This window comes from Salarias fasciatus, chromosome 11, assembly GCF_902148845.1.
Source record: "Salarias fasciatus chromosome 11, fSalaFa1.1, whole genome shotgun sequence".
NCBI lineage: Eukaryota > Metazoa > Chordata > Actinopteri > Blenniiformes > Blenniidae > Salarias > Salarias fasciatus.
The window spans coordinates 5,646,587-5,659,560 of NC_043755.1; the positions used below are offsets into that span (position 1 = coordinate 5,646,587).

The 12,974-nt window shown below is 44.9% G+C and overlaps 2 protein-coding genes across 2 annotated transcripts; one reads left to right on the forward strand and one right to left on the reverse strand.

The window, feature by feature from the left end:
- Nucleotides 1-2,707: 2,707 nt before the first annotated feature.
- cdc42ep5 (CDC42 effector protein (Rho GTPase binding) 5) lies at nucleotides 2,708-5,562 on the forward strand. Its single transcript, XM_030103784.1, has 2 exons — nucleotides 2,708-2,845; nucleotides 3,698-5,562. The coding sequence occupies exon 2, from the start codon at nucleotides 3,700-3,702 to the stop codon at nucleotides 4,618-4,620; it is 921 nt and encodes a 306-aa protein (XP_029959644.1). The 5' UTR covers nucleotides 2,708-2,845; nucleotides 3,698-3,699; the 3' UTR covers nucleotides 4,621-5,562.
- A 362-nt stretch (nucleotides 5,563-5,924) lies between these two features.
- grwd1 (glutamate-rich WD repeat containing 1) lies at nucleotides 5,925-10,688 on the reverse strand. The gene is made up of 7 exons (XM_030103766.1): nucleotides 10,441-10,688; nucleotides 10,242-10,359; nucleotides 8,500-8,668; nucleotides 8,204-8,414; nucleotides 7,514-7,659; nucleotides 6,779-6,970; nucleotides 5,925-6,473 (listed from the first exon to the last, which is right to left on the reverse strand). Exons 1-7 carry the CDS (start codon nucleotides 10,658-10,660, stop codon nucleotides 6,165-6,167), a joined length of 1,365 nt encoding a protein of 454 aa, XP_029959626.1. The 5' UTR covers nucleotides 10,661-10,688; the 3' UTR covers nucleotides 5,925-6,164.
- Between the last annotated feature and the right edge of the window lie 2,286 nt (nucleotides 10,689-12,974).

Sequence of the window (12,974 nt, forward strand, 5' to 3'; positions counted from 1 at the left end):
AGCTGCAGGATGTGAGCTTGTGTGACAATGTGTGAGTGGATGTGTGTGTGTGTGTGTGTGTGTGTGTGTGTGTGTGTGTGTGTGTGTGTGTGTGTGTGTGTGTGTGTGTTACGAAAAGGGGAGTCATTTCCTGTCAGAGAGTCTCTCCCACTCGAAATCCCCTAAAGTTTTTCGAAGACTCTCTGGAGGGTAATTGACGACTGTTGTTTGCAACTGCTGTGATGTTTATACACACAAATAGTAACGAACAAAAGTTCTTCCAAATGCCATTTGAAGGGGAAAGTAGTTGTGTGGCCAGTTGAGTAACAAAAAAAGTAAAAGAAAGAAGTGTTTTCTTTCTTTCCTTCCTTCATTTTCTTTTCTTAAAGTGGAGTTCTGCATTACGTCTCAGTTCTGGCAACTTCAGTAAACAACATCATAATAAATGGAAGAGGGATGTTTTTCCTCTGACTGCACAGGGAAAATGAAAAAGGTTTAAGGTTTCTTTCTTTTATCATTTCATTTTAGTGACTAGTTTTCAAATAGCATCGCGTCAGAAAATTAAGTGCTCTGTGTCACTTCCAGCTAATTTCTCTCAGTGAATGAAAAGCATGTGGTGACTGAATGAATAATTTCTTCCTATTGTTGTCTTGTTGGCTACATCATCACACAAATATGTCAAGCATTCGCGATAAGATCTCACTAACAATGACTCACTACCTGGCACCATTGTACGAAACTGATGCTTCTCCGTCTTTGACCTATGAGAGGAAGCTGGAAAAATAACTGCTTCCTCAATGGATGATATGTGCTCTTCAAAAGCTTCTCAACCACTCTCCAAATTGTGTGCGGATGTTTTTTTGTTTGGTGTCAGGAGGATTTTTGACAGGGTGCTTGAGTAAATGACAGTTCGCTGTGGAAGTTAATAATACCGCAGACATTCTTGCAAACCGTGATGCTGTGAGGAAGCTGCTGCAGTGTATGAGGTCTGACTTCACTGACTGCATTCCACCACCCACAGCACACTCAAACATTGCATCACCTCTCAATGTGAAATTGCATGTGTGTTCCACACTGTTGTACTTTCACCACACTTCATAAAACAGTCTTGAATATGTGAAATGCTTCCAGTTGAGAGGTTTTGTAGAGAGAGAGAGAGAGAGAGAGAGAGCTGCGATGAACCTGCGAAGACTTTGGGGTGTGTGGAGGAGCAAAGGGAGGTCTGTCTCTGCCTCAGTGGCAGCTGTTCCTCGGTTTCCAAAGTTTCCCTTGTGCTCCCCGCATCTGAGATTCCCCGCATCCGAGTCCTGTATCTGCTCCTAGTTCCCTGTTTCTGAAGTCTCTCTAGTTCTGTGTCCCTGGAGTGTCTCATCCTGTTTTTTCTTATCACCGCTGTCTAGGGCGCTGGTCTTCCTGGGCCAGGGTCATCCACTTGTTGGCCTTTGGGCTGTCGGGTGCCAGCCCTTGAGGGCGGGGGTTCTGTCAGGATCATTTGGGTCCCACCTTGGCTAGGTCTCCCATCCTCTCCCATGCCCTTGTTCTTCCCTGAGCATGTCGACCTCACCTCATGTTGTCCTGGCCAGTGGCCTTCTCCCTGTGCTCGTCACCCTCATGTGTTACACCTGTGCCTTCCCCATTTAAGCCCCGCTCTCCTGCTGGCTGTTCGTTGGAGCGTAGTGATTCTGTGTGGTTGTGTCAGTGTTCTTCCATGCGCGAGCCCAGTTCCTGCCTCTCCTTGTGTGTCTGCAAATGAAAACGTCTTTGCTACTCTGGATGCCTGTGTTTGAGTCCTTCCTCTAACGCAGACACACGTCTCAGGAGTTTGCATACAGAAGTCAGAACACATTTCAAATTGTGCAGAAACTCATGTGAATTGATGGATAAGATAACATAAAACTTTTGTCAAAACTTTTGCACACTATTGTACACTGACGTTTTGTTTGAAAACTGACCTTGTCACTGCAGAACGTGGATAGCAAAAGAAGCAATTTAAACATTTAAAGTGTTTTGATTGTTGCCTGTTTGTGCTTCTTGAATACTACAGTTTTAGATATTTGTATTTTTTTATTTTGCAGTTGTTTTCTCTCATGTTATATTGTACATTTTCTTTTGTTTATTTTTAATTTTTTTTCCGTGTTCATAGAGCCTGGTGGAGAGTCGCTGCATTTAACTGCCATACTTGTATGTGTGTGTGACCAAAAAAGCAATCTAATTTAAAACACACTGTGGTACACATGTTGGTAAAGTAACTGATCATAAAGTAAACATCATTGCTTTGCTTCTTAATTAGATCCTGTGACTTTAATGATAGGTTCACAAACAGGACGTCCATCAGTCCAGCCACACTTTTCTTTTTTGCAGAAAATAAGAACATGATGCAAGTAATAAAGAGGAAAGGAGGCCAGGGGGCTTGCCACAATGACAACAACAGCTGAAAGAGCAACAAGTGGAGAAAAATGAGTTAAATAAGAGCTGTCTATCCCACACAACATATCAACTCAGAAGATACTTGGACAGATATTATTTCACATTTCATTAATTGAGCCATAAAAAGGCCAAACACATGAAAAATAATATCTATCTATCTATCTATCTATCTATCTATCTATCTATCTATCTATCTATCTATCTATCTATCCATCCACACTGCGGGCCGCTCGTGTTTTCCAGTCGCGTCACTTCCTCAGCCTGTGCCCATCCCTTTGGACGAGAAAAAAAAAAAGAAAAAAAAAAAACTCACACAAGCGAAACGACGGCGAGAAAAGCAGCGAGGGAAAAGTAGAGAGGGAAGGGAAAGCGAAAAGCCTGATGAAAAAACTGGACACTGAAAAGGGAGCCAACCAAAGACCAGAGTTTTCACTTTAAAGTAAGTTTTTGTTTCTCTCTGTCTCTCCCTCTAAACTCTTTCAATGTTTCGGCGCCGCTTTATGAGCTCCGTTCATAATGTTGACTTTTACCCTGAGTGAAACTGAGCCTTTTATTGCTTTGTCAATATCCGCACACGCCATTACCGTTGCCTCTTTATAGTTATTAAATATATACTTATATACTTTAATATGAAAATATGAAATAGTTATTAATGATTGTGGGCTGTGTTTTTCAGAGCTGGGCCTGTGAGCCCCCTCCCCTGCTTCAACTCACACATACACACTCATACACAAACTTCAACAATAGTTTCAGTCATTATCTTGTACTTCTGTACAATCTATTAATTATTATTAACGTGAGTGCAGATGTCTTCACATGAACGGCATGGTAATATCGACCAACTGTAATTATTTATGTAATATATAAAAATGTTGTGTTCTTGGATTGAAATGGAAAAGTCATGATGTCCAGTACCTAAATTTAATGCCTCAAGGGAGATTTGAGATTATAGATTTATAATACAGTATGAAGAAGAGACATACTTGTTCCTGTGTGGAGACACCCCTGAGGGTAGAGAAAAGTATGTGCTAACGCTGCATAGTGTGCTTCAAGTACAAGTCTCAGCATGGCCTTCACGGACGCGCACTGCTCAAACGCTCACTGGTTTCCCATAATATTGCACAACATGGCAGATTTTTCAGATATCCTCTCCAATCAGCGGGGTTCCAGCTTCAACTTGCTTTCTGGGCAGTTTTTATCTTCTTTGCTCAGTGTTGTTTCCTGGAATGAATGCCTGTTCATCCTTCATGCATTGCCTTCCTCTCCCTTTTATATTCTGGCTTCTCCACAGAAATGCCACTCCATAAATCAACCAGGGCTCCTCGCCTGGACCCGACCATGATCTCGGCCCCCCTGGGAGACTTTCGCCACACCATGCACATAGGCAGGGGAGGGGACGCGTTCGGCGACACGTCCTTCCTGTCCACTCTTGGCCCGAGCTCGGCCTCCGCTGACCTGGGCAGTGCAGAGAAGGACCAAGCTGCCGGCCCCGAGGGGGCCGCCAACCACAGCAGCCTTCATCCAGACGATCTTGATGGGTCACAGAGCGATGAGCTTCAGCACTCCGAGTCCGTGTCTTCATTCACCCTGGACCTGGACCTGGACTTGGGCCCGTCGATGCTGGGGGATGTGTTGGGGGTGATGGATGGTTTGGGCCTCAACTCCAATGAAGAGGATGTGTACAGCCCCAGGAGCGACACATCCATAGTGGAAACAAAACAGGGCAAAGGGGCCACGGAGATCTCTGTGAACATGCAGAACACGCTGAATGGGAAGAACTCGGTTGGGTCGGATGAGAACCAGGTGGGAGAGAACAGGACACCAGATGGGAATGCGATCAAGCCAAAGGGGTTACGACCAAAAGTGAGATTCAGTGACAAGCGAGAGGAGATCATTCGTCAGGCATCTGAGGAGGAAGAGGGTCAAGGGTTTGACTTCCAGGATGAGGATCAGTCGGCGTGTTATAGCCCGGCCGCCGCTGAGGGCGAGACGGGCAGGAGCCCGGTAGGAGGAGGTCAGCCCGAGTTCACTAATCATAAAGCAGATTTGCCGCCTAGTCCTGCATCGTCACATAGCTCGGAGTATGAAGGAGTCACTCCACTGGACAGGAGGAGGGTTGACAGCTGCCACTCAGAGACTGATTCAGAAGACGAGGAGGAAGCGGGACGAGGCTACACGTTTGAAGACGAGTTCGACGACGAAATCGGTCTATAGGAGAGATGTACGACGTGGCCCATGAACACAGACCTTTGCTGTAGTAATCAACCATACTGTACTCACCCCAACACTTTCAATGGAAGACTTAATCAGAAAGTTCAAGAACACAAACTGGATTGATCCAAAGTCATTAAGACGCTGACAGTCAAGACGATGTTGCTCAACTGGAAAAGACATTCCTTTGGTTTTATCTACAAGGGTAACAGAATTGTAAAAGACTTTCTGGTGATAAATCATTGTGTAATTTAGATTTTTACAGTCACGTTTGTGGCACTTTGATTCTTTTTATTCACCCGAAAACTTTGCTACCAAACTGAAGCTTAAGTTCGATTCAGACTAAATGAATGATAATTTATACTTTATATTTGTCCTCCATTCTGTACGCGGGAGATGCTGTTTTAATGAAAAACCCTAAGTGCCTTAAAGACAGCTAAATGTCTGCATTATTGTACGCTGTGCTATATCCCTGTCTCCATAGTTAGTCCTCGTATTGCATGTCTTTATGTCTCATTTTGTTGTCATACATTTGAAAGAAAAGCTTTACAGTGGGTCCTCAGAGACAACCCGTAATGAAATTACTGTGAATATGTCACATTCCAAATCTGACAATGTGAGCCTCTCTGGTTTGGACCAGATCACATGTCTTCCGACTTCAGTTGGATTTTATTTTTGCATCTTATCTGAACTTCAGCAAATCTTTCCTTTGGGCTGTGGGACTGTGTTGATGCCGAAAGGCAAAGACAATCACGGGATTATTAAATCACAATCAGCAGTGTATTTTTGTATATTTTATTTTGCATGTACAATGCTGTTTTATTTTATGTCATGAAGCTGTAAAAGGGAGATACTTTCATGCTCAAGTGTTGAAAATGCTGGTTGGAATACATTCTCTTTTGTTTCATCAGGAATACAGAAAAAATAAAGTAATTATTGGGATTAAAAAAAAAACAGATGTGACTGTTTTTTGGAAGGTATTTTGAATCTCAAGATTCAAAATACATTTCTCCTTTTTCATGACAATGTGACGCACTTCTCTAATTGCTTACATAACAGGACGAAAACACTCACTGATGTCTCATATTGCTTCATCCGACTTGGGGATACGGAGGGCTAGAGCACCAACTGACATCCTTCATGACAGAATTCAGTTGAAGCTGCAGGTGGTTGATGTTCTTTAATAGAAAGCAGATCGTGTGTGGCGTGCAGCACTTTTTGTTTATTTACAAAATATTCCATCCTCCATCTGTGAAAAGGTTTGAGAGGGATGAAGACAACAAGAGCTTTAAATTTAAGCATTTTATTTTTAACATGCACCGAGAAATACCGTAAATACTTGACACATCTGCAGAGCAGACTCGAGGGCTCAGTCGGAGCAACACATGGCGTCGATGTCGGCAAATAAATGTCAAAAAAATTTATTACTTACATAACCTAGCTATATACACATTATTACAAGTTCTTTGCTGCTCAATGCACAAAATGTGAGCTACTCGTGTGAATACCAAAGTATTTATTAAAAACGAACCGCGCGCACTCACTCGCTACACAGATATCGTCCTGAACACGTTGAATCCTGACAGGGCGGTTGAAACCATCACACCGGGGATCTGCGGGTGCCAGTGGATCTCCTTGATCTCGGTCTGGCCCTGGTGCAGGAAGAGGAGCTGAGGGGGGAGGTCCTTCACCCCTTCCACCCTGGCGCCCACGTCGCAGGACTCCACAGACAGATCCCACTGGCTGATGACGTCGTCCGCGCCCGACGCCGCAAAGACGCTGGAGTCGACGGGGTTCCACTCCACCGAGGTGACGGGAGCGCTGTGCTGCTTGAAGTTGGCCACGGGCCGCCCGGTCTGCGGATACATCGGAGCAGAGAGACGTGACGGCTATCCAGAACACTTTCTAAGCTTTGCACAAAGGCGGCTACCGTAATTATGGTTGTAATGTTGTGCAACAGGCACAAGACAGGACAAAAGCTGGGAATTAGGTGCAGCTGGCAAGTTAGGAAGGGGGTGATTTACATTACACTTAATTACTGTTTATCGTGTAGCAACAACTGCGGTCTCATAACAAACACTCATAGCTATGGATTTACTTTCCACAAGTTCAATCAAACATTCTTTAAATATATTTTGGATCAACTGCCGCTTGTTTTTACCTTAAACTGCCGCAGGTCCCACACTTTCAGAAGGCCGTCGTCCCCTCCGGACAGGAGGAAAGGTTCGCTCCTGTTCCAGCTGATCACGTTGATGTCTGACGTGTGCGCTTCATCGGCCGAGAGCATGGAATTGGGAGGGGCACGGATATCCCAGATACGAATAGACTGATCCACCGAACACGATGCAAAAACCTGGAGCAAACGGGGGGGGGGGGGGGGGGGGGGGGAGAGAGAAAGGTGAACTCTGAGGTTTGAACTTGATGTGACACCCAAACAAGAATCTCTGCAGGGTGTCTCTCAAAAAATGTTGCAGCGTCTCTGAAATCCTGAATTGTCAGGCTGTTCTATGCAAATCCACATACCACAAACTTGCTCAGTTAAGACCTGCTGCAAGAAGACTAATAAATGACATATTTAAGTCTGATTTTCAACTACAGCAATGCGCTGGTGCACAGCTGCAGAAACTACCAGGTGTTCCCCTTGAAGTCAACATAGTTCCATTCATTCCAACCATTCATTCCCCTCACCACACCCTGCTTTTGGAGGAAAACACCTGTAATGGGTGCGGAAGTCTCCGTTTGTTGTAATTAATTCTTGCGCAGAAATCTATACTATCTCAACATCCTGTAGTCGGTTAGACGACACCGACAGTTTCACACAGCTTCAGTATGGACTGAAACAAACCTGCTGAACGTCTACTGCAGCCTGACTTCTTCAGATATCAAGCGGACGTACCGTCGCTTCAGTGGGCGACCACTGCAGGTCCTCCACAGACTTGGTGTGCGAACTGAACGGCCGCTGGTCGATCTGCCACAGAGTCCCTCCTTCTTTCGGCTCCCACACATGGATGTTCTTCTTGCAGTCGCCACTGACGAGGCGACCTGTCAATAAACCATGAACATAAGATAGTAACATTAAACAAGTGAATCTGGAAAACAAAAGACACAAAGAATAAAAATATTGACCTGATAATTTACCTCAATCTGTAAAACTTATATATAGTTTAGATTTAGGAGAGATTCTTCGTAGCTTGTGAGTCCAAAAATATATTTCACATGTTCACATGACGTTATGTGTGTTTAATCACTGCTGGCCATGTTACTGAATATACCACAGTGTTCTGGCTGCTCGGATCAGGAGGGCTTGCTTTTTCTGTCCTGCTGATTTGAAATCTGTGATGATGTGGTGGCGTGACACAGGACGAGGTGATGAAGACAGTGAGAATGAAAATGACAGCTCTCATTAGCTGCAGACTCTTCTTATTATGTGACGGACGGAGCACACAGTCATTCAGGTGCAGTCAGGGACAAGTTTACCTCCGACAAACAACTCAGTGTGCCCGTCCAAGGTGAGTATAACGCAATAAAAGCGAGAACGTATGTGAGCCGTTCAGTTAATCTGTTTGCCAGTATTAAACTCGCATACCGGGAACTTTCGGGGACCAGTCGAGAGCGAAGCCTTCGCTCATGTGCCCTGAGAAAGTGAAGAGCGGTGTGGCTTCCTCTTGCTGTTTGACGAACGCAGCCATGGCAGCAGAACTGTGGACGGCCTCCAGCGGACGTCGGAGGTTGAATATTTCTACCTGTCCCTTCTCGGACCACATGGCAGCCAACGACAGCTCCCCACACTGGGTCACCTGGACAGCGGGAGGCAAAATCAGCCAAAGACCTGGGAAAACTAAACGTTCTGAATTCTTCCATAAAGCAAGACTTCCACCGTACTCTGACTCTGTTGATCCCTCCGTAGTGGGGCATCATGGCCAGTTCCATCTGTGGTTTTTTAGCCTGATCCTCCTCCTCCTCCTCTTCATCACTTTCTTCGTCGCTGCTTTCTTCTCCCTCCTTGTCTTTCTGTGTCCCGTGAAGGTTATGCATGCGCATGACCAGCAGTCTGTAAAGGGGCAGATGGACGTGTTTATTAGGAAGCAGGAGCAGAAGAAAGTACAGCGAAACGACTCGGCAGACAAACCCGCAGTCTGTCATCTGTACTCAGGTTTATATGTAATAAAAATAAAAACGCGCCTCGATGTTCCCACTAAATCTAAATAGCCCTTAAAAGTTTACACAAAAAGGAAATTTTCCTGCGGGACACATAAAAGATTAACAGAAACGAAGAGAGTAAAAAGCCTCCTGCTGCACTGTGCATAATGCGATGTGGTTAACACCTCAAAAACAAGCTGCTGGTTGATTTGTTTTTTCCCCCACCAGACATTCACCATTAGTAATAAAGAAAAAAAGGCCCAGTAGTGTCTACTTCTACACAGTAACATCCACAGCCAGGGATCAGTGTTCAGGCAGTTTACATCACATCTGCACACTAAACAAAACATTCAAATGCAAGTAAAGCAGGGCTGCTAAATTTCAGGCAGAGACAGAGAAACTCAGACTATTAATGCAGCAGGCCAGAGTTTCTTCACGCATCGAAGTGTCTTGTGATTACTACGCACACGCAAAAATTTGGAAAATGGTGAATATGCACCAAATAATGACACAAAGGTAAGGCTGCAGACAGGCGCCCTGAAGAACGTCAATTATGTTATTACAGTGGCAGCTGTGAAGGTGTGAGACAAGGATCTGCGCAACTCTGAGAAAAAAACCCCCCAACAACTTAAAAACAGGAGATCCTGTCGGGGGATGTAATAAAAGAAGGGACAACAAATTAACTGTATCTGGTCAGAAGCCTGGTGCATGTAAGATTTGGAGAGAAGATGACTCCAGTTTGCACCATGAGAAGAAAACAAGCGCGAGAAAAGATGTTCATAGTAACGTTCTACTGTGAAACTCTGGATCCGGGAATTCATGTGCATGTAATGTTGGCTGAGCAATCCATCCATTGATTCACAGACAATCAGGTCCAATTAAAAAAAAAAAAAAAAGGTTTTAGGTGTGTTTAGGTGTGTGTGCGAGTGAATAGCTGACTTTGTGTTGGCCTGTGACTGTAAGGTGAACACTGTTGGGTGTATCCTGGTCATGAGGTCACTGTTGTCAAATTATGTGGACAACACAGTAGTGTGACTTCCTATGGTGATGAATTCAGTCCTCAATTACAGTTACTGTTCATTAGGCTGTGAAAATTTCCTAAATTAAATGTAATTGAATGTGTGTGATTATAAGGAAAACAAAGATCACATGACACAAACTAAGAAGAACATTTATAAGACAGAATACTCCGATGATTTCTTCTAGTTCTTTATAAGCATGTTAATCTTTCATTCTGTTTCTTCTTGTTTCACATGCTTGAAATAAAACCTTCCTTCATAAATGAAAGTCTGAACTGTTAGCTGGCCGTTAAAGTGTCACGATGCTTCAGGGAATGTAGCAAACTGCCCGGACTGCTCTCATCCGCCATGCTTTTGACTTCTGACCTGAAACCGCTTTGCAACAATAAATTCACTCTAAAATACAATGCAACACATACGATGTAACATATAGATGAAGAGGTGTGGCAGACAGGAGACCTGTACCTGTTCTTCAGAGCGGTGTCTGCCTGCGTGCCCGCACACACCAGCATGGACAGCGGGAACTGCTCCCTCCGGTCTCCCTCCGCATCTCTCAGGATGTCGAAGCTCAGACACGGAGCGCCTGGACACGGACAGCACAGACACGACAGGTCTCAGCGGTGACGGACAGACGTCCAGGTGTCTCTGAGGACTCCTCACTTGCCTGTTTGGCACTCGTGGTACATGCGGTACGCGGAGTGGTCCATCTCCAGCTCCTCCCCGGCCTGGAGCGGCTCGATCCCGGGCACGTACACCTTCCTCTCCCCTTCTCCTTCCTCCTCCATCCCTTCCCCTCCGTCGTCGTCGTCGCTGCCTTCCTCGTCCATGTCCTCCACAACGTCTCGCTCCTCGTCTTCAAACGTGTTCTCCCCGGGCGCAGACATCTTGGATGAGGCGCGTGCTTCGCTTTTACTTCCGCTCTGCGTTGCAGCCACGTGGTTTATTTCCCCCTCGCGCCGTCTCGCCTCCTCCTCCTCCTCCTCCTCCTCCCCCAGCTCCCTCCTCTCCCTCTCCCTGACTCTCTCTCTCCCCCCCCCCCCCTTTTACGGGAATCGAGCTGGCCCCTTTGGCGTTTGGCTCCCTGCTGCCAGGAAAGATCAGACTTGCAAATATTTGTCTCGGAAAACTACAAATCTGAAGCATTTAATGTCCACGCGAGGGCCGAGTGTCGTTTGAACCCCCCTGGAAACCCATTCCCCTCTGAGAAATAAGACTTTTGTGGGGTCACATGCACGCGGTGAGTGACCCGTAACAGGACTTTCCACTTTCTCTAAAGTGAGTCATGATTATCACATTTGTTCTAAGTTGTAACATGTTGGACCTGCAGCAACACGGCCTGGTACTGACGCAGGGATCACAAGCCACTGATGGGAAAATGAAAAACTATACAACCACACGTGCACCGTCACCTTATATGCATGCATCTCACACTGGCTTGCACTGAAAGGTGGACTCTGTGCAGAAAAGGGCTCTCCAGAGTTCAGCAAACTGCCCTTTCGCACCATTCTTCCTTTACATAATCACTCCCAAATGTGCTCTTCTTCAGCCTTAAGAATTCTTACAGATTTTGTCTAAACATTATGAAGTCTGTCCTCGCAGTGACCACTGCTGCATACATCTGTCTTTCAGGGATTATGAAACTACAAGCAAGGCCCTGTGAGGCTTACATGCGTGGGTGCGTACAAGCAGAGGCAAGTGTGAGCGCCAAACGGTGCACTTTTATTTCTCATGTTGATTCTGACAGAAGTCAGAACGTTCAGGAGCCCATCCCATCCACAGCACATTCCTCTCTTGTCTGCAACTCATCGCTCACTTGTTAGACTCTCTTTTTATGTTTTGATCCGAGTTGATAACACAGTTGTAAAGGATATGTACACAAGGAACTGCCACGGTCGCGCTCTCTCACGATTGTTCTTGCAGCTGGGAATGCCTGATCCTGGACAAAATGCAATCTCTTCCACAGCACGGCGGACAAAACTGTCAACATTGAAGGGCTCTGGCTCCCAAACAGTGGAAGAAGAGACATTTTAATATTTCACTCAAGTGAAAATTGAAATACCACACTATAAAGGTACAAATACAATGCACTTATTGTTGGTAGACTGTATCAAAAACTTAAAATAGAAAAATGGTGCTTGTGAGGGCTGTACTGCTGCGGTCGTGTTATCGCTGTTGATGCTGAGTCCTGTTAGGTTTTCTATTTAAAAACACTTCAACATGTTTGTAAAGTTATGATTTACTGGCAAGTAATTAAAATGATGAGATTTCCTTTTGAATGTAGAGGAATTCAAGCAAATTGAAATGTGTAAAATGGTGTACAAATACTCCAAAATCCTACTTGAGCACATTTACCTGATGCACTTTTCCATCGTTGATGACAAACAGCAAAGAACATAATAAATATAGCTTACAAACCTTGCGATACATTGCGGTAAGTTAAAACAAAAACTAAAAAAAAAAAAAAAAAAGCATATATCTAAATGTCTTTAATTTACATTTATATACAAAAGTAAACACCCATAGACTTTTATATCTTACATTTTCATAACATTCTTTGTAAACAGTGATGAAATCCACATAGAAAATGGCTTATGTGCATTGGCTAGCTCAGCATGTGTCTGTTGTTAGCAGGAGCAGCTTAGCTGGCTGGAGCTCGCGACTTGCTCTAGAGAGAATGGCTATAAGATTATATCTGTCATATCAGTCGTTATAGAGCACTGTTGGACAGTGAGCTTAGCAGTTTGAATTTTACTTTGGACATTAAATGCAACCCGTGCATGTCACTTCATATTAACAAAGCTTACTGCATTAAAAACACACACACACACACACAAAAAAACAAAAAAAAAAAAAACGCGCACACACACGTGCAGGAAAACAATCATTCAGTGCCAGGAAATGTCTTGCATTTTGTGTGCATCATAAAGAGAGATCCTTTTTGAGTAATCACGGCAGCAGCAGCCACCAGTAGAGTCTGAATAGCAAGGGGCTCCAGACGAAAGCAGAGTATGATAGAGATAGAGGGCCGCCGCTGTACGGCGGCTGCGTCAGGTCTATCATCTTATCAGGCTGTCCTTCTTCAGCGCTGTCGATCGCTCGAGTGGTCAGCAGTCTGGCTCTGGACGGACCGTAATCCTTCCTCTCAATGGAGGGGGGCAAGGTGGGCAGGGTGCAAGTTTCAATCGATGGCAGGCATCC